Source organism: Myotis lucifugus, unplaced genomic scaffold (assembly GCF_000147115.1).
Source record: "Myotis lucifugus unplaced genomic scaffold, Myoluc2.0 scaffold_29, whole genome shotgun sequence".
In the NCBI taxonomy this organism is placed as follows: domain Eukaryota; kingdom Metazoa; phylum Chordata; class Mammalia; order Chiroptera; family Vespertilionidae; genus Myotis; species Myotis lucifugus.
Genome location: NW_005871077.1, coordinates 652,375 through 674,742, shown reverse-complemented (window position 1 = coordinate 674,742; position 22,368 = coordinate 652,375). Strand labels below are relative to the sequence as shown.

Below are 22,368 nucleotides of genomic sequence, written 5' to 3'. Positions count from 1 at the left end.
GCGAGGCTAGGTTGCCCCATCAAATCACACACAAGGCAGGACCGATCAGGAGTTTGGGGCACCGCAACCTGTCACACACAGAGCCTCAGGGCGATCAGGGGGTTGGGGAGCTCCCCCCTATCAGGCACAGAGCAGGGCTGATCAGGGGGTTGGGGCACCTTCCCCTGTCACGAACAGAGCAGGGCAGATAGGGAGGTTGTGGCCCCGCCCCCTATCACACACAGAGCCGCAGGGCGTCAGGGGGTTTGGGCACTTCCCCTTGTCACACTGATCCAGGTGCCAGGAGGCCTCGCGGCTCCGCTGATTCCGGTGCTGGGAGGCATATTACCCTTTTACTATATAGGATAGAGGCCTGGTGCACAGGTGGGAGCCAGCTGGTTTGCCCTGAAGGGTGTCCTGGATCAGGGTGGGGGTCCCGCTTGGGTGCCTGGCCAGCCTGGGTGAGGGGCTGATGGCTGTTTGCAGCTGGTCACACCCCCTTCAGGGTGGGGGTCCCCACTGGGGTGCCTGGCCAGTCTGGGTGAGGGGCTGAGGGCCATTTTCAGGCTGGCGGGTGACTGAAGCTCCCAAGCGCTCCTTTTTTTCTTTTCTTTTTTTTTTTTATTCTGGGCCAGCTTTAGCTCTGAGGCTTGGCTCCAGCTCTGAGGCCTCGGCTGCTGAAAGCAGGTATCTGGTTTGTTTGGGTTCTATAATCGAAACACTGTTTCAACTCCAGCTCTGAGATCCTGGCTGGCTGAAAGCAGGTTTCTGGGGTTTTGTTTAGCTTCTATATTTTTAACAATGTTTCAAACTGCAAGCTCAGAGGCTGGCAGTGACAGGCAGGGAACGTTGGCTTCCTCTGTCACTGAAGCAAGCAAGCCTCCTGTTAGCTTCAAGCTGCCTGGCTGCCGGCTGCCATCTTGGCTGGCAGTTAATTTGCATATCACCCTGATTAGCCAATGGGAAGGGTAGCAGAGGTATGGCTAATTACCATGTTTCTCTTTTATTAGATTTAAGACTGTTACTATGATATATAGATTTCAGGCACACTGTATTTGAAAGTATACACTGCTACCAATAACTAAATCTTCATTTCGAATTCTAGGAACTGAACATTTCTTTTCATAGCTCCAAAAAAAATGGGATATTTCTTACTAACAAGCTTATTGAAAACTAGAGGCCCGGTGCACAAAATTCGTGCACTTGGGGGTTGGGGGTTTGCCCAGCCCTGCGATCTCCCCAAAGAGGTAGGCCCCGCCCACCCATCCTGGGCTCCTCAATGGATTGCACCAAAGAGGTAGTCTGGAGCCGGGGGTCCTGCCTCTGCTGCGTGGAGCTGCCATGAACCGCCTCCACACTGCGGACGCAGTATCAAGTCCCTGCCCACCCACGTGTGCCTCACTGTGCATGCAGCCCTGCCCACCCGTACACACCAGCTGTGCATGCAGCCTCCTGGTGATGGATTATCACGGCATGAGGGCGTGACGACCACATAGACTTTTATTAGTATAGATGGACTCCTCTACCAGCCTTTTTATGAGGCTACTGTAATGGTCAAAAGAACTAGGAGCAATAGCTCTCTAAAATATAAACCTCAGGATGTATTGATCAATTATGATCAAGTTTAAAGGTATAAGACATTTTAATTTTTGAAGAGAAACATTTTAAAGGAGGGTGTATAAGTCTAGCAGATAGCGCTTTACTGTTTTGGCTTCAAACAGGGGTAGGCAAAAGTAGGTTTACAGTTGCGAGTACATAAAGAGAGTTTATTCTCGTATCATTATTTTATTACTAGAGGCCTGGTGCACGGACTTGTGCACATTGAAAGTAAATTAATTAGAAGGTGGCTGGCAGGGCGGGACTGGGTGAGACGGGCTGGACACGCCCTGGAGCCAACCTCCCACAGTCACTCCCCGGCCAGCTTCACCTGGGGTGGCACTGGGGCTCAAAGGGCATCTGTGGAGTGAGTGGGGTCCCTTGGCCTGGCCTACGGGGATTGGGCCAAAACTGGCTGTCCGACATCCCCCGAGGGGTTCCGGAGTGCGAGAGGGTAACTCTGCAAAGTTGCTGTTGCTCGGCAGCTCCTGCATTGAGCATCTGCTCCTGGTGGACAGTGTGCATCATAGCTAATAGCTGGTCACTTAGGCTTTTAAATATATAAATTGTATTCTTTTCCATATGAACAACCATAAACCTACTTTTGCCCATGCCTGTAGACAAGCATAAAGAAACCTGATTTTCTTTTTGAAAACCAGCTATCAGTTATTACATTTTATAGGGCAATTATAGACCATAGTAGCAGTTTTCTCCAAATCATCTTAAAGTTCAATTTAGTAAATATACAGCTTAGAGGAATCTTGATTAATGTTTGGAACAAAACAAGCTCTATATTTTTACTTCCTGCACGAATCAATATCCACATCCTTCTGAAATGATCTTTACTCTTCTTATTATTTCTACTGTGATTTTCTTTTGCTTTCAGTGACAGGAGTGGGAGAAGGTGTGAGTTGTTTTCAAATTTACTTTGGTGCTACTAAATCTATCCACAGATTTGAAAAATTAACAAAGGCTGGAAAATTCTTCAGTGTTGTTCTTCAATCCAAAATAGGAGAAAATTAACACATATCACACATAAAAAAATTAAGTAACAAAAAATAAACATCCTTAATTTCTAATTTTTTTTTACCCTGAGGATAATACCTTTTACAGTTTTATGAGAAAAGATTATTGATAAATAGTACAGAAACCAGTTACAGGACCCTTGAGCAAATGACATGTCTAAAGGCAAGAATATCTTTATTAAAAAGTTTTAATGAATAATCATCCCTCCCATTAAATGAAAACTATGGAACCAGCAAGTAACTATGTGAATATCAGACAGCATCTTCTAAGAGCCATCTTCTAAGACCTACTGCATAGGTCTGCTTCTGTGGCCACTCCATTTACCTTTCAAACTTATCTATGCTAATAGATCATAAGAAACTTGTTAATGAAGGTCATTAAACTCTAACTCTGGCACTTATGTGACCAAAGCAAAGAACAAGGACACTTGTTTCCTGCCTATTTTGTCATTTCACAAATCTGGAAGGGAGGGTGGAGTTAGGGCCAGTTTATAGAATGGACAAGGGGGTGCCAACTGACAAAAATCAGTTTTAGATATTTCAGCACATCAGTTTGTTACTTTATTGTATGGTTGTCCAATATTAATCTTGCCAATAGATATTCAAATGTTACCCTAACAGTAAATATATGAAAGGTGGTATCTGACCTCCCTCGTTTCACCCTACCCAACACAAGAATTATTCTCTACAAAATCGTAGTTTCACAGCTTTTCCACACTTGTTCCATCAAGCAAAGGTAGATTTTGATTTATCTTTTTCTCAAGAGACACACTGGCATTAAAGGAATCTAAATCTGCCCTAACCAGTTTGGCTCAGTGGATAGAGCGTTGGCCTGCGGACTGAAGGGTCCCAGATTCGATTCCGGTCAAGGGCATGTACCTTGGTTGCGGGCACATCCCCAGTAGGAGGTGTGCAGGAAGCAGCTGATCGATATTTCTCTCTCATCGATGTTTCTAACTCTCTATCCCTCTCCCTTCTTCTCTGTAAAAAATCAATAAAATATCTATTTTTTAAAAAGGGATCTAAGTCTACCGTTTCATTTAATTAGATGCACAACACATATAACACGCTTCTTCCAAATACATTTTTTAAATCATGATCAATGCCCAGGTGTTTCCCCCAATCCTCAACACACTCATTACCATTCTTACAGTTATTTCTTCCTCTACAACAAATATTTACTGTCTACATTTGTCAAACATTATGGATAGATTAGTGGTTAAGAAAGATCCTGCTCTTGTATTATTTAATACAGCTTAGCTACCGTATTAGCACTTAAGATCAAGAGACCACTTTTATTTGAACCATCAACCTCTTCATATAAATTGTTAAGGAAAATCCAAACAAGGAAATCACTACATTGATAAGAAGAGTCAATAGGAAGCTTAATTTAAATAACAGTGTCTCCATTGAGGGAAAAAAAAAAAATATTTCAAATTAATGGGTGCTTCACAAATTTAGACCAAGTGAAAAGCAATCTAAAAATATCCAATTTCTTATTTAAGGAAACAATATTGTCTTCAGTTCACATGCCAGGAGAAGTGCTTGGAAAGACTATACAATTTTCCCTATATAAATAGGCAATTCAGCCGAACCGGTTTGGCTCAGTGGATAGAGCGTCGGCCTGCGGACTGAAGGGTCCCAGGTTCGATTCCGGTCAAGGGCATGTACCTGGGTTGCGGGCACATCCCCAGTGGGGGGTGTGCAGGAGGCAGCTGATCGATGTTTCTCTCTCATTGATGTTTCTAACTCTCTATCCCTCTCCCTTCTTCTCTGTAAAAAATCAATAAAATATATTAAAAAAAATAAATAAATAAATAAATAAATAGGCAATTCCAAGGTAATTGAGTTTCTTCCTGTAAGTTCAATAAAATTATTAAATTACAGAAATCTAAGTTAATATATACTTTATGGGTCTTTCATTATGGTTTTATGAAAACAACATGAATTTTGGAGAAGCTGTCACTAACACCTGGTGGCAATGTTCAGGCTCTTCATATCTAATAAGAGAAAATATCTTCTCCCTCAAGATGTTGTTTTAAGGAATAAATTAAAATGTATATAAGAGACCTAGCACCAAATGTGGTGGTACACTGTTAATTTTTAATTGTTAAGTTTGTCAGAAATGGTGCTTGAAGCATGGATAGATAGTGAACAAAGTACAAATGTAGTAAAATATAACGTCTAACCCTAAAAAGGATACAGTCTAATTGAAGGAACTAAAATTATGTGATAGATGCTATAATAAACAAAAGTACAAAGTGTTTGCAAAACACAGATTGGGAGAGGTTAACTAATGCTGAGAACCAAAGGACATTAGAGCTAGCTCTTAAACAAAAGGTACTGAGTTCAACAGAATGGGAATAAAAGAAATATGCCTTTCTTTTCAGCAAAGGCTCAAAACATGAAAGAATATAACATGCCCTAAGAAATGTACAAATTTGCAACAAATGAAATATAGGAAATGTAAGAGTGGACTGTTGGAGGTCAAGCTAGTAAGACAGACTGCAACCAGATTGTCAAGTACTTATTTTAACCTTACTATTAAGTATGAACTTTATCCTTTGGATAATGGGAAACCATTAGAAAATTTAAAACAAGGAAGTGATACAATCCAAACTAAATTTTATAATGATGCCACCATAAGTGGACAAACTGGGTAAAAGCAAGCAGAGCAGTAATCAGGTTAGTTCAGGAGAGATGACTGGAGTTTCAATAATGGCAGTTGCATAAACAAGAAGAAGAATATATGCAAATAAGATATAGGAGGAAGAATCCAAGATTTGTTGATGGATGGGTAGGAGGAGCTGGGTTAGAAATGTTGAAGAACAAGGAATAGTTGGGGGGAGGTGTTGTCACTTACTGAGAACCTAAGAATAAATTGTGGGAAAAGAGAGGAATTTGGGACACACACTGTATTCTGAGATGTAACAAATAACAAGTGCAACAAATGAAATATAGGAAATGTAAGAGTGGACTGTTGAGCGTAGAGAAGGAAAGCATTATGTGAGTTAAGAATGCCTAGCAAAAGAGAATCGAGCAAACACATACACATACACACACACACACACACACACACACACACACACACACACACACACACTGAATGCTACTGTTATTTAAGAGGCAGAAGATTATAGAAAAAGGAAATTTAAGAATAGCAGTATACCAGAAGACAGGGAAGAAAGGAATTCCAAAAGGGAAGTAAAAGCTAAAAAGTGTTAAAATGAACAAGAGGTAGCCCTGGCTGGTGCAGCTCAGGTAGTTAGAGCTTCATCCAAAGCACCGAAGGGTTGTGGGTCTGATTTCCAGTCAGGGCACATACCCAGGTTGTAGGTTCGATCCCCAGTCAGGGCAGGTCGGAGGCAACCGATCGATGTGTCTTTTTCATCGATGTTTCTCTCCCTCTCCCTTCCCCTCTCTAAAATCAAAAACATGTCCTTGGGTGAAGATTAAAATAAACAAACAAACAAACAAACTGTATGGAAGGTAATATGAGATAGACTTTTTAAGTACTGAAAAACCATAACATCCATTAGAAAGTGCATTCAGTTTTCATCTTTCAAGAATTCTCTCTGTATATTTAATTCTGCATCAGATTAAATATGACTTGCACATCTATCCTTGGCCCTCAAGTTGAGCTCTAGAAGGGTAAAAGATTATGCATCGGGTAGGAGTAAGGGAGAGACCAGCTCAGATGTGGCCTAAGGTCCATGTGTGGCTGGACCTCACCTGCTAAACCCACAAGACATTTAAAAGTTGCTTGACATTTATTAATACTAATCAGTTAATTCACCTCCTAATGGGTCTACCCACAATTAATTATTGCCTTTTCATCTCCTTAGTTTCTTTTCTTTTCTTTTGAAGTCTCCACCCAAGGATATTTTTTCCATTGATTTTTAGAGAGAGTGGAAGGGAGAGAGGGGGAGAGGGACGAAGGAAGGGGTTACGGGAGGAGTGGAAGAGAGAGAACATCAATGTGAAAGAGACACATCAATTGTTTACCTGCCTCTCACACAATAGGGCCGGGGATAGAACTTGCAACTGAGGTACATGCTCCTGAGAGAACTGAACCAGTGACCCTTCAGTGTGAGGGCCGATGCTCTAACCACTGAACACACCAACCAAGGCCATTTTCTTAGGTTTCTTAAAACTTACTATGGAGCATAAGTTTAGCACTGTGAGTGGTCTAGGCAAATACACCCTGCTTTTGTTTTTGTTTCACCTCCCAAGTAGTTGTCACTTTTTTGAACATGGTATATGGCTTTAGCACTGAGTTGGATAAACACAGTTTGGGTTGCAAAGTTTAAGTTCTACTCTTCAGACAATAAAACTCCTTATCTTGAGGACCATGACTCAGTTTTGTAATTCAAAAACTCAAATCTATAGCTGGTATTATATAAAAAATGGCAAGTTTTAAAACTGTCTCTATTCATATTTAAATTTTAATTAATAGAAAATTGGGACAATTTCTAAACTAAATCAAGACAATTATCACCAAAAAAAATTTACACAAATATGAAGGGACAGTCACTTGGCTTTGTTAAGTTATTTAAACCATTACTAAGTATTATAAATTAAGTACTGGACTGTAAAGTGTAAATGGAAAAAAACAGTTATGAGGCTTCATAATTAAAAATTAAAAGAAAAAACTAATATGGCTAACTCTAGACCTATATATCTATGCAGTAACATTCTAAAAGACTTAAAGTTTTTAATTAAGTCTTATTTAAGCTAATGGAAATAATGTAATATAATCAGAAATTCAGAAACTATATATATAGTTCAACGTGCAGCACATCTAGTAATAATGGCATACCTTTTCTTTCTGTTTTCTGTGCAGGGACAGAAGATGTGGGTGTAGGCAGTTTTGATAAAGTAGATGCTCCATTAGCATCAAATGATTTCTTTGGCTGGTGATCAGACTGTAGCATAAATTGACTAGAAGGAACAGTGCTTGGGGTAGCAGTTGGATGAACCACTGGTTTGATGGGGTGCTGTACTGGCGTAGAACTACTGTGAGTCTCTGCTCTTGGCAGTCTGTAGTCTCTGTCATTGTGTCTGCTTGTTTGAGACAAAATATTCTGTGGGAGCAAACTACTGGCATCACTGGAATGCTTGTCTTCCACTTTAGTTCACAGTTCGAAAAAAGAGATGTTGGAATGACGGTGATGGAAGGGGGAAGAAAAAAGATTATGTTAGAATCCTGTCTTGAACATCAGCTAATTTAGCAACATACTTGTACTTTTAATAAAACTGCAAGCCCAGTTAGTGTCTGCAGTTTTAGCATATAAATGTCTAAATGCTGGAAAAATTTTAGCTCAACTATAAACACTAATCTATACTCAAGATTTCAAGTGGGCTACAACTCTTTGGGTATTCTTTAGAACCAGTTGTTCAAACAAAACATTAAAAATACTCAGGTAAAATAATTTTAAAATTTTAATAATTAAAAAAGTAAATGGTCCAATCTTTTAAAATATAGACCTTTGGTTCTAATAATTAACTGAATTGTCCACATGATTAAACAAAAAGGCATATTAGCTTTATTAGCCTGATCTTCCTGAACACTAAAGTAGCTAATTTGTGGGCTCTAAAGTAGTTTGTGCGAGGGCTTAAATGACCTGCTTTGGGATGATCGAATTAACAATGAACATATTTTATACCAGAAGTGGTTATAAAATCAAGTTATAGATAATGCTATCTGAAAATAGAAGTCCTACATCAACAGCATAGTAAAAAAAAAAAAATCCATTTGCCATTATTAGTTACTTTCAAAAAAAAATCCTCTTCCAATTTAAAGCCACAAAAATATTTTAAATTCAGAAGTACTTTTGCCTCCATAGAGTGCAAAAGAAGGAAAAATTCAACAATCATGGTAACAAAATTTGTATTTATCAAAAAACCTGTAGCCTACACTACAACAGTTTAATCAGTAACTAAAGAATTAAACAGTATGTTTTATTGTTTCCAAGTAGAGAAACATTTTAAGATTTAAGCACATTCTATGTAATGATAATATCAGAGGATGCCCTCCCTGTCGAATACTGTATTCTTTTTTCCAATTCATAGTTCCTCCAAGTCTAGAGACCAGCACAAAGAAGGAAATATGCTGAAACTACAAATCAGTTTTCAACTCATCAGTGCACAGCTCCTACATGTTGAACCAAAATAGAAGGTACTGCCAAAAACCCTCAATCTATCAACTTGCATGCACATAAAACTTAAAAAGTTTTATTCTAGAGTGTCTTCCTGAAAAGAATACTACTACGATAGACTTTTAGGGACAGACATAACAGAAATAATACCATGCCAAATTCCCACCAATCCTGTCACTTGGTTACCTAGAACTTTCATTTCATAGACCAAGAAAAATTCCTTTTAGTTCTATATGATTACAATAGTCAAAGTAAATACATTCAGTTGAAAATTAAAGATATTTCTTCTAACATTTGTAAGCTTTGACAAAAAAAAATATCCCAGCAGCAGGATTACAGGATATAAAGTTATAGCTGCAACAGTTTTCTATTACAACTCTACGGAACAGTTCAAGCAGGGACTCTATTTTCACATCCCCCACAACAAGGATATTTAGCAAATGTTGGGAGACATTTTTGGTTGTCACAATTGGGGAGAAGAGAGGTGTGCTACTGGCATCAAGTATATAGCGGCCACGTATGGTGCTCTATATTCTACAACACACACAGGACAGCATCCCACAACAGAGAATTACCTGACTCTAAATATCCTTGGTGTTAACTGTTGAGAAACCCCATATTAAGGTCTCTCTAACCATCCAGCAATCACTTTATAATGCACATATTAAAGATGACAAAAATAATCTGGTAGCAGTAATATCAAATTAAAAATTTTATCCATATAATTTTCAATGCCAAGTTTGGATAACATTATCTGCTACATTGCAAAAAACTAAAACTGCTCTACAATCTATTTTTCCATATAACACATACACACACATATTTCTTTTATTGGCAGTTGGAATTACAGAGCTTTAAGCCTTATCCTACATGAACACTAATGTACTGGTCAGATGTGAAAACTCTGTCAATATTTTCTAGATCAAGTTAAACACTTAAATGGCTTAGTGACTTTATTACTACAACACACCAAGTACAGCTCAGTTGACCAATGGGGGGTGGGGGTGGGGGGGAGCAACAATATAGCCGAGGCCCTTTCGCAAACATTATTTAAAATCCAAAAAATGTGATACAGATTATATTTCAACACAAGTACAGACCCACTGAACCATCATTTGCACTTCTAAGAAAATTAGCTAAGGAAGTAATCAGATAAGTGAGCAAAGATATTTAGCATTTTTTACAATAACAGGAAGAGGCAAAAACCACCTAAATATCCATGTATAAAAGATTATTTATAAATGAGAACACATCCAAAAATATAAACTGATATGGAAACATATCTTTGAAATATTATTGAAAATAAGGATTTTAAAAAGTAACACATAATTCCATTTTTGGTGGAAAAGATATATGTACTCATTTATATGCAGACAGAAAAAAAGTCTATGTCCCCAAATGTCTCTAGGTCATGGGATTAACACAACGGATTTGATTTTCTTAAAAATGGCTTATTAAAAAGAGAAAAAGTGTATTTTCACTTCCATCAATATTTCTATCAGATCTCGAATAACCCCCTTCAGTTATTCTACCCCAGTGGTACCCAATGGGGGGCACATGCCACAGGGGGGCAATTTAGTTTTTAAGGGGGGTAATTCAGGAATGAATTATTAGCAGTGAATTTTTTGCATTTCTTATGGTTCTAGGGGCCTCATATTGTGACATATTTATGCATTTCGGTTCTCTATTATATGTTTTGTAGCTTTATTTACTATTTTTCGTATCACTTCATATTATTTTTCTAACAATTGTCCTTTTATTTTTCTCTTTCATTGATGCCATGTTCTTCGGAAGCTTGTTTATTAGACTAAGTTAATGGCCTTTCAGGCTTCCTCCATGTGAATAGAGTTCACTTTTTGAATAATAAGAATTATATATCACGGGGGGGGGGGGGGGGGGGGGGGGGGGGGCCGGGATCTTAGAAATGCTTAGGTGGGGCATGGCCGAAAAAAAGGTTGGGAACCACTGCTCTATCCCAATGGAGGAGGAATGACTTAAATGACAGGTTATTTTGGAAAGACTAAAGTAGACATACTAGGCTCTGATCTTTTTCCTCTCTGGAGAAGCCTAGCACAGTAACTTTTTTTTTAAAAAAAAGAAGTTATTCTTTTTTACACCCATTTGCCACTCTTCCTCAATACCCACCTACACCTCCCCAACACAATTTGTTCAAGAGGCCCACAAGCTGGGTGCTATTGTTGTACTGTTGTTTTTTTAAAACCTGGAGAGGAAAGCCTTTATCTCATTTCTAATTGTTTGCCAAAAGACACAGTCATTTAAGATATTAAGTTTAATGGGACTACAACCTAAGTCTTCCATCTCATAATATCATTCTTAATTTCCTAACTTTAGTACTTTATTTTTAAGAGACACAATTAAAAAAAATTTTTTTATTGATTTTAGAGAGGGAGAGAGAGATAGAAACATCAATTGATGAGAGAGAATCGTTGATTGGCTCTCTCCTGCACGCCTTCTGCTGGGATCGAGCCCGCAACCCAAGCACGTGCCCTTGACCAGAATTGAACCCAGGACCTTTCAATCTGCACACTGGCACTCTACCCACTGAGAAAAACCAGCTAGGGCTAGCTTTAGTACTTTAAATCATTTTGTTTTCTAAGAATTAAGTACAATTTCACTAATATAAAAAATTAAATGTTCCAAGAAATATATCTTAAACATTTAGTCCCACAGAACTATGCTGTTTCATCTTAAATAATTATTCCCATCAAAATATTAATAACCTCTGCTGAGACTAAATAGATCTCCTTCTTTTTTGTTTTGAATTATAGGAGGAAAATTCAAATGCTTAAGGCTGAGAATTCCTAGAACAAACCTGAAAATTCTTCTCAAAATTTTGATATTTCAAAATTTGATAAAGGGCCCAAAAACTCTGGCATTTAAATTTTATTCTAGATAAGAGAAGCCACTGGGAACATGTTATGTCTAGTAAAAGCTTCAAACTCAAATTCAAATTTGAGTTAAAAACAAATGTATGCTACTTATATTGTCCCACATATCGACAAAATCTGACGTCCAAAGAACATTAAGGTTATGCATGGAAATGTTATGCGTATCTATGGTCATGCTGAAACCAATTCTAAAACAAGTTTTTCACTGAAAAAACAACAATAGGTACTTTGATGTCACTATCTGTGTTAGACATTGATTCAATTATTAAATCAAATCCCAGGGAGTTCTGGAAGGGATTTTAGTGCCCAGTTTAATAGTTCACAATTCGACCTGGGGGGTGGGAGTAGATGGGCAGGGGGAAGCTCCTGTTTTAAAAAGAAATCAATCTACAAAATGAAGTTTTATTTTATTTTTTTACCAACTTAACTGCATTACAGCCATTAAGGATAGTAATGAATACATGTGTATACTATTCCCCTGTGCATACTTTTCCTTTTTAGGAAACAAAATGGTGATTAGGGAAACAGATCCAACATAAAGATACCCTATATATTCCTGTTTATTTTACTTTACATATGTAAATGTTTATGCACTTAGATCTATAGCATAAATGAACTACAGGAATGAAGTAAACATCATTACTATTTCAAAGAAAAAAATACTTACTTCCACTGGCAAACGCACTAGTGGCCGTTGCTTGCATCACCTCTCTTCTGTAATCCCTATCTTTTGGGAAGCTGTTAACTGCCATCTTGTTTGCTTCTTTCTGTCTCTGTTCTCTAAAAATAAAAAATAAACCCATAATAATTAAATCATATACAATGAGTCTACATATAACACTTCTGGCCAAATGTTGAACAAAATTGTATATGCAAAATAAAATAACTGAATATAGCCATATTATTATGTTATTGATGTGGCACATGGGATGCAGCAAACAAAACATTAATGTTTCCACTGGTGGCAATATTATACCACTTATTTATACGACATTAACCCTACAACCAAAACTGCAATATTAATTCTACATATATGAAGGCAACATACTGTCTCACAAGAATTATAAAGATTTCTACTACAAATTAAATAAAGATGAATAAATGTGAACTAATATAAAATTTTAAATTAAGTACACCAACTGTTCACAAGGCCTTGTTGGACAGTTGCTTAATCTGTCCTAGTTTTTTTAAGGTAAAAGAAAATTATGGCAAACACAGATGATGGACCAATCAATCACTGCAATTAAATAGGAAGTAAATATCACTATAAGAAAGCTAAACTTATAATGTTTAATGTTCTAAAATATTAACCAATAGAATCAAGAATGAGAAATACTGTTCAATTAGATTAAGAGCAAATACCTTTCAAGCCACTCTTTTGGTTTTTCCCACTGTGAAACTTCTGTTCGACAATTGTAGTAGTATTTTTTCCCAGAAGAGCTAATGTGCTCAGACCAGTCATCTGCAGAATCATAAGACTTAAAAAAATATTTTTAAAAATTAGAAAATGTTAATACTGTTTAATAACTTGTTATGAAATATCAAGAATGTCAATGGTTTTCAAAGTATATATGAAAAGACTAATAAGATAAAGGTGCCCTGATCTAGGATGTAATTATATATATATACATATACATATACATACACATACACACACACACACACACACACATCTTAGGAGACCTTACCTATGAAAACCTTCAAAGATAACAATGGAAAACTTTATGAAATATGTTAAGCAAATTAATAAATATCAAATTAAATAGATTAATAAATACTAGTTTATTAGGTGCAGGAAGAAAAATATTAACTTCACAACATCTTGACTTTTGAAAAGCATTACGAAAGTACCCATTACCATAATTTTAACTGCTGAAATCCAGTCACATTGGTGGGGGTGGGGGGAAGGGATTGGAGAATTCTCTCAACTGATCTGATGGCATGAGAGCACATCAGCTCTAAACTTGCAAGGCACAATAGTTATCTTATACAGTGTAATAGAGAACAACCTGCTTATATTTACTGTTACTTATTGGGGAAAAAAAGCACAAGACTTAAAAATGTAAACACAAAGCCAATTAAAGGCAATGAATTTGTTTCATCTTCAAAACACATGAGATGGGTCAAGTATTTATTAAACCTTGTCTCACATAATCAGCAGCGTCACATATTTTTCCTGTAACTAAAACTTGTTTGTCTTTTGAACATTCTCAGACAGTCTCTTGTAGTTATTTTAAAGGCACTGTAAAATTAGAATGAAATTAGAAAAAACTGAAAGGCCCAGTTTTCATGGAACTGATCTCAAAAAGTGAAAGTTTAAGTGCCTGCAGCACTGGCCACAGGAAATCTGGTAGAATTCCAAGTATATTTCAGATGAATTTCTTAACTATTTTTTTTAAAAGCTTTAAGTTTACCAGTAAAATAAAAGTTATACTTTGATAGCCTATCCTTCTTCTGGGTTCACCATATTGTAGGGTGATACAATTTTAAAGCTTGAAGAAAGGAACTTTTATCAACTCAAGCTTTAATTTTACCAAGGAGGAAAGAAGTGGAGATGACTTATAAGTTGTCCAAAGGTGCTAGAAACAATTAGTGGTAGAAAAAGGATCAAAATTTAGGTCGCAGATTCCATTATTTTTACTAAATCAACACCAATTCTGGAAATGCCATAATAATTTTTAGGGTTGAAGAAATTCTGCAGATCCTGTTATATGTTTATACTCTCAAGTTTATGTCTCTAAATAATGAAGCTATTTGGATATCAGTCCTGTGCCTCCAAACCTCTAAAATCAGTGGAAAGTTAATGCTCAATCCCCCTACTTTGCAGAATCAGATTACACCAAGCTACAGGAATCACAGAAGGCAAAATTCAGTTCTTCTATCCCACCTACTACCTCCTATAGCTAAATTATTAAGCATACTGAGCCCTTCTATGGATATAGCTGGAAATTTTTGGTTTGATTTGCTTGGCAAGTGGTTATATGGGATTACTGATTTGGTCTGAGGTAGAAGAATGAGATTTGAGGCAGGTGAACCAGAGTAGATGAGAGAGTGGTTTAGACCAGTGTTCTTCACAGTGATGGTTTGAAAACTGTTGCCTGTCCTGGAGGAGATAAGGAGTTTTCAACAGAATAATGTTTCCCTGGCCCAAAGTCTTGCTTTAAGAAAAAAAAAATCAACTAAAGTTTACTTAATGATGGTTAATTTACATTCTGGCACAACTACAGAACAGTTAAAAGTTAAAAGACCAGAACCTTGAAGAGCATGGGTCTACAACACTGCACTGATTTTGCCTATCAAATCTTAGGTTAGTACAGGTATGTGTTCCAGGGTACAGCATTATTATTACATACTAGCAACTTTAGCTTTCACCACCCCTCTTACACCCTCAAAAAAGATTAAGGAGGGAGGAGGAAAACTTTAAGCAATGGAGTTTTTTAAAGGTTAATGTGCAACAAACAGCAGGTGTTCAACTTTTTAAAAAAATATATATTTTATTGATTTTTTACAGAGAGGAAGGGAGAGGGATAGAGAGTTAGAAACATCGATGAGAGAGAAACATCAGCAGCTGCCTCCTGCATACCCTCTGCTGGGGATGTGCTTGCAACCAAGGCACATGCCCTTGACCGGAATCGAACCTGGAACCCTTAAGTCCACAGGCTGACGCTCTATCCACTGAGCCAAACCGGTTAGGGCTGTTCAACTTCTTTGTATTCCACTTTATTTCTTTTCAGTTTTATTGAGGTATTATTAACAAATAAAATTGTAATTTATTTAAAGTGTACATAGGGATGCTTTGATATACATATACACTGTGAAAGGGTTCTTCTGCCCATCTAGTTAACACTATACTTATCTTTTTATATGAAAACATTTAAGTTCTCTCTTAGCAATTTCAATTATACATTGCACTGTTATTAATAGTATCATGAAAACATCCAAGTTTTCTAAATTAAGCTTGATGTGGTTGCCAACATATGCCCTAAAGCAGCAGTTCTGCAAGTATTGTCCAGGAACCGTTGAAGGACACCCAGATCATTTCACAAGATCAAAACTATTTACATAATAAAACTAAGATGATTGCTTTTCTCCTCATTCTACCATAAGAACACTGTGCTTTCTCAGACTGTACAGATTTTTGTTCACAAAAGACTAAATGCAGATATGAAATTTTAGGTGTCTTCTATTAAGTCAGGCATTAAAAAGATGTTCAATGTCTGTTTTTTGTTTTAATCGTATCTTTCATAAAATATATTACAAGCCACCCTGGCCGGTGTTGCTCAGTTGGTTGGGTGTCATCCATGCATCAAAAGGTTGCTGGTTTGATTTTTCAGTCAGGGCACATGCCCAGGATTATGGGCTCAATCCCCAGTAGGGGACATGCAGGAGGTAGCTGATCAATGATTCTCTCTCTTCATTGATGTTTCTCTCTCTCTCTCCCCGCCTCTCCCTCCCTCTCTCTCTCAAAATCAATAAAAAGCCCTGGCCAGTGTGACTAACTGGTTAGAAAATCAGCCACACACTGAAGAGTTGCAGGTTCGATCCCTGCTGTGGTCAAGGCACATCTGGAAGGCAACCAATCAATTCTCTCTCTCTCTCTCTCTCTCTCTCTCTCTCTCTCTCTCTCTCTCTCCCCTCCCTCCCTCCCTCCCTCCCTCCCTCCCCCTCCCCTGCCTTTCCGGGGAAAAATCCTCAGGTGAGGATTAAAAATAAAATGTTTAAATTATATATATTACATGTTACATATATAATGGGTTTACAATTGATTTTAAATCAATTATGTTTCAAATTTATCAGTTTTAATTTTTAACATGGTAAATACTGATAATACTGTAGAGTCCAAATAAAGAAAAGCTCTCAATGTTCATGAATGTTAAGACATCTTGAGACTAAAAGTTTAAAAATGGCTACTCTAAAAGACAAGACTAGCACTGAACAGTTACTGAGCCACTATCTGCTCTCCAATTCAAAATGTCTTTTAGTACTCTTATATGACTGTTGATTTTTCTCTTCTTAAAAAAAGCATCTCCCTTTCTACTTACTTTAAGACATCCTTCTCCAAGTTAAACTATGGAAATGAAAGTCAATCCTGAAAATTACTTTATGAATTGTTAATAAAGAGTAGTTCATAAAATAACAACATCAAAGATGACACTCACCGTAACAAAGATTTTCATGGAGACCTGAGAGTTCTCTAATAAATTTCTTTTCTTTTTTAATTAAGCGGAATATCTTTAAGCAAGACTGGTTACAGAGAACAGATCTCGAGACTTCAAACTTAAAAGCTCCAAAATATGCAAAGGATATTTAACTAATGAGAAGTTGGAAGATACTGCAGTCCTCTAAGATTGAATTTAAAATGTTTCCCAACAAATCAAAATTGGTGAAGGATACTCAGAAGGGAAGATTTCAATTATAATGTCTTTAAAATGGGAATTAAAAACTTTTCTAAATAAAGAAATCCAGAGGCTTCTTTTTATAAAAACCACAAATATGCATAGCTTATCTAAATAGTCTATATAATACCTGTAAGTTCTATCATGATTTAGATTACGCAGGAGGCATTTGACAAAGCTTTTCCTAAATATTAACTATGGGCTAGGTAGGCTCTGTGTTAGATATAATAAATGTTTATTACACTACTGAGAAGGAAACTACATGTGAATCTTAATCTAATACTAAAAAAATAAGGTAATTTCGACTTGACTTTCAATAGTTAACTTAATAAATATAAGTCACTATACAACCAGATGTCTATGTAGTAATCTAAATAAACTCTTACTGATTTTCAAAGATAGAAAACTTGAAAACCTCAAAGATGGGAAAAAACATTTTTTTAAAGAAGGTTAAAATAATGTCCATCTGTTCATTTATTCTTTCATTATGAAAATATTAAATGAAAGGTGATTTTATGTTTTATTCACTAGTCAAAAACTTCCATTTGAAGTGATTTTAAGAAAGTAAGTCAATTTTTAAGAAACCTTCAGAAATGTTCAAAAGCCCTCTTCTCAGGTAACATTAAATTTACAGTCTCTAACTGATACATGTGTCATAACAGCTGGGTACATTATAATGTAAAAGACCACTAACTGGAAGTTAATTATATACCAACAGTTAAAATCTACAGCAGGGGTCCTCAAACTACGGCCCGCGGGCCACATGCAAATACAAATATTGTATTTGTTCCCGTTTTGTTTTTTTACTTCAAAATAAGATATGTGCAGTGTGCATAGGAATTTGTTCATAGTTTTTTTTTTAAACTATAGTCCGGCCCTCCAACGGTCTGAGGGACAGTGAACTGGCCCCCTGTTTAAAAAGTTTGAGGACCCCTGATCTACAGCAAGGGGAAACCCTGATCCTGAAAACACATAATATTAAATCCATCTAGTAATGGTCTTCAGTTTCCACTCCTATAATGAAATTCCCTGACATCCTTTATGATTTGGGTCTTTCAAGACTATATGATGCCCATTATTTAACCTTTCTGGTTTCAATGTTAATCCATTTCTTGAAAATCAAAATAATCAGAATTTGTTTTCCCTGAATAAGGATATTTTTTTAAGCAAAACAATGTTTATAGGGCCTGCCTTCTCTCCTAACAGCAAATGCCCAAATCTGAATTGTCAATAATAAACAGAACTTTAGAGGTGTTACTTTGTAAATTAGTAAAGCCATTTCTCCCGCCCTCCCTCCCTCTCTCTCTCTCTCACACACACACACACATACACACACACACCTATTCACTCTAAAATCCCGTGTATGTCTCATTGACAATAACCCATCACAAACAATTTGAAGATAACACCTGTGACAGTTTATCAAGCTCTGATCCCTGCCTTAATACCACCCTTCTATATTCTGTTCTGTGATGCTAGGATTGGAATAATGCAGATTACATTCTATTTAGCCATAAATCCTGTTAGATTCTGCCATTAGAGGAAGACTAAAAGGGAGGACAAAAGAGAAGCCTAGCAGCCACAGTTCCAGTTTCCAGCTATCTGCTCCAAACCTGAATTAGCTTCATCACAACACTGAAAGAAAGGTACTATCGCCAGCTCTGCAGGGAATTCCAACTTTTTCCTATTGCTCCTCAGCCCAAAGGGGTAATCACTATATATGTGTTCAGTCAATGTCCCTTTTTGTTTTATTCAGTCCTCAATACCTGCAATATTTGCTTAATCAATCCTACATATAAAGTTATTAAATTGTGCTAAACATTATAAGCATGACTTCTGTTTTCCCAACTAGACCCTGATCAGCACAATATTTAAAACTATTCTACATTTATTTTTATGAAATTATCATTGCTCTCAATTTTGCATAAAAATGTACTATCCACACTACTTCAACTAGGTAAAGACCCTTGCAGTGGTTCTCTACCTTCCTAATGCCGTGACCCTTTAATACAGTTCCTCATGTTGTGGTGACCCCCAACCATAAAATTATTTTCGTTGCTACTTCATAACTGTAATTTTGCTACTGTTATGAATCGTAATGTAAATATTTGATATGCAGGATGTATTTTCATTGTTCGCGACCCACAGGTTGAGAACCACTGCAAGTTTATAGGGTCTTTCAATGCCAATAAAGGTCTGATGATCACCCAGATAATTAAGACAAAAATCTGTTGGATTCAACCTACATTTCTATAGCTTTCTTGTTCTTTCTTTTCTATAATGTATTTTCCACATAGCTATCTGATATGTTTTAAGCTGCAAATATGATGTTACTTCACCAATTTTATCCTTCACTAGGTCTCCATTGTCTTTATATAAAATTCACATTCCTTGCAAGATACATAACTCTTTGTAACTGACACCCACTCATCTCTGTAACCTGAACTGTTCCCATCATACCGTATTATCAAAATCCTGTAGTTCTCCAAACATGCAACACTATTTCACACTTCTCTTGTAGGTGCTGTCCCTTTGCTTATTACAAATTCCAGAACTCTTAACTGGCTAAAGTACATTCAATCTATTGGGTAGCATTACATACACTTTAATACCTTCCTCATCAATCTGGGGGGTCCATCCTCATCTTGAGTGCTCCCAAAGCAACGTTAACATGCACTGTTTTAATTGTTTATTTTTCAGTCCCCACCACAGACCTGAAAGTTCCTTTCAGGTGAGCCACATTTTCTTAGTTCTACATAACTACAACCTAGCATATGCTTGGCAAATTAAAACCTTATTAAATTTTTGCTGAATAGCCCCACCAGTGTGGCTCAGAAGGTCACGGTTCAATTCCCCGTCAGGGTACATGCCCTGGTTGCAGAATCGATCCCCTCTGTGGGGTGTGCAGGAGGCAGCCAATCAATGATTCTCTCTCGTCATTGATGTTTCTATCTTTCTTGCCCTCTCCCTTCCTCTCTGAAATCAATAAGAAGCTTATATATTATGGAAAGAGCAGCTCAAGTTAAACATTTTAACTACAGAAGTTTCACAATCTGAGGTTCTTTATATCTCAATGGTAAACTTTTGCTCTTTAAAGGAATACTGACAAATAATATCATGATGGTGTTCTTGGACAATCCTCAATTCTAATAAGGTTATCAGTAACCTTAAGATACATTAAGAAAAAGTTAGATGAAAAAAAAAATTTTTTTAGGACATTAGACTTAAGACTTGGTGTGAGGGGTTTTGGGTTTTGAAATGAATTAAAAAACAAACAAAAAACAAACAAAATTAAGTGTGTTTATATACTTACTGCATCTGAAGTTTTGCTTGGATTATTGCTTGGATTAGAAGAATGTGAATTTGAACTATGAAGACTACTGTGGTTGTGTGAATTTTCTTGTGGAGAGTAACTGGTCCCTTAAAAAAAGAAAAGTAAAGTATAAGTTTTACTTCATATTTAATTTAAACTGGCTTCTATCATGTCATATATATTAATATAATCATTGTATATCCCTAAACCATTTTACATAAGATCAGGCATACATATTCATGCTCTTTATTAATACATAAAGTATTTGTGAGCCTACTAAAAATGTGGGTTAGTCAGTACATACTGGTATACTACATGGCTAATACGGAACAATCTATCTATACAATAAAAGCCCAGCAGCCCTTATGGTGGAACAACCAGAATGACTGGTTGCTATGATGTTCACTGACCACCAGGGGGCAGATGCTCAACGCAGGAGCTGCCCCATGGTGGTCAGTGTGCTCCCACAGCAGGAGCACTGCTCAGCCAGAAGCCAGGCTCATGGCTGGCGAGCGCAGCAGCAGTGGCGGGAGCCTCTCCCGCCTCTACGGCAGTGCTAAGGACTGGCAAACCAAGCAGTAAAGAAAGAGCAGGCGGGTGGTTAGAAGCAAGGGGACCCAGATTGCAAGAGGGATATCCGACTGCCAGGCTGAGGGACGCCCCCCACCCCCACAGCACGAATTTCGTGCATCGAGCATCTAGTGTTATTATAATTAGACCAGAGGTCCAGTGCACGAAATTCGTGCACGGGGCGGGGGTTCCTCAGTCGGGCCTGCACCCTCTCCAATCCGGGACCACTCAGGGGATGTCTGAATGCCGGTATAGGCCGTGGGGATCGGGCCTACACTGGCAGTCAGATATCTCTCTCACAATCCGGGACCACTGGCTCCTAACCACTCACCTGCCTGCCTGCCTGATCGCCCCTAACTGGTCTCCTGATGGCCTGATAGCCACTAACCACCTCTGCCTTGGCCTCCGCCACTGTGGCTTTGTCGGGAAGGACGTCCGGATTGCGAGAGGGCAGTCAGACATCCTCCGAGGGGTTCCAGATTGGAGAGGGTGCAGGCCGGGCTGAAGGACAACCCCCCCACCATGCACAAATTTCATGCACCGGGTCACTAGTACAATATATAGATGATGTGGTACAGAATTGTACACCTGAAACACATATAATTTTAGTAACCAGTCATTCCAATAAATTAAAAAAAAAATCCAAGGACCTCTACCACCCCAAACCACTTTTCAAACTAAAAAGCAGTTAACAGGTATGGCTGAATAAGGTTCAGCAGGGATCTCACACTCCACTATATTAAAAAAAATACAGATTTCAAGGTTAAATCTTAGAGATTCTAATTCACAGTAAATGGGATGGGATTCCAAAAACTGAATTTTTAATAAGCACTCTCAAGATGGTTTGGTGTAGTATCTTAGCCACACTTTATTCTAAATAATGCATTGCTTCCCATTGTCTTTGGTCCTCCTCTCATCTCTCCAAAACCAGAGACCACAAACACTTAAAATAAGGGGATTTCACAAAGAAAGCCATATGTCTGAAATGGGTATTTTGCCATAACCATGTTTTCTTGAAAAACTCTGAATTCTGCAAAATTGCACACTAAAAATAAAGCCGTATAGGAGAAAGAGTAGGAGCAAATTACTCAAAATTATGCAAATTTATTATAACCAGAACACTAAACAAAAAGTTGCGCAGCAGCATTGACGGGTTTGGCTCAGCAGTTAAGAGAGTCAAGCCCTCACACTGAAGGGTCAAGGGTTAGATTCCTGGTCAAGGGCAGATACCTGGGTTGCAGGTTAGATCCCTGGCCCCAATCAGGGGGTTGTGCAGGAAGCACACCAACCATGTGTCTCTCCCTTCTCTCCTTCCCCCTCCCTTCCTCTCACTCAAAAAGTCAATGGGAAAAAAATCCTCCTTGGGTGAAGATTAAAAAATTTTTTTTTTCTTTAGGCACTTTGCCTATGCAGCGGCTGGTT

At 37.5% G+C, this 22,368-nt stretch overlaps 1 protein-coding gene across 10 annotated transcripts in view; it reads right to left on the bottom strand.

Annotated features, from left to right (window-relative positions):
* The window catches only part of WAC (WW domain containing adaptor with coiled-coil), a 93,638-nt gene that overhangs the window by 24,290 nt on the left and 46,980 nt on the right, over window positions 1-22,368 (bottom strand). For 7 of the 10 annotated variants that reach the window (XM_023752182.1, XM_023752183.1, XM_023752180.1 and 4 more), the window contains exons 4-7: window positions 20,377-20,483; window positions 13,030-13,145; window positions 12,335-12,447; window positions 7,420-7,728 (exon numbers count right to left, since the gene is read on the bottom strand). In XM_023752182.1, the coding sequence (XP_023607950.1) occupies window positions 7,420-7,728; window positions 12,335-12,447; window positions 13,030-13,145; window positions 20,377-20,483 (645 nt within the window). The remainder of the gene's footprint in view (window positions 1-7,419; window positions 7,729-12,334; window positions 12,448-13,029; window positions 13,146-20,376; window positions 20,484-22,368) is intronic. The other 3 variants (XM_023752185.1, XM_006086643.3, XM_006086642.3) reach the window with 1 other exon arrangement.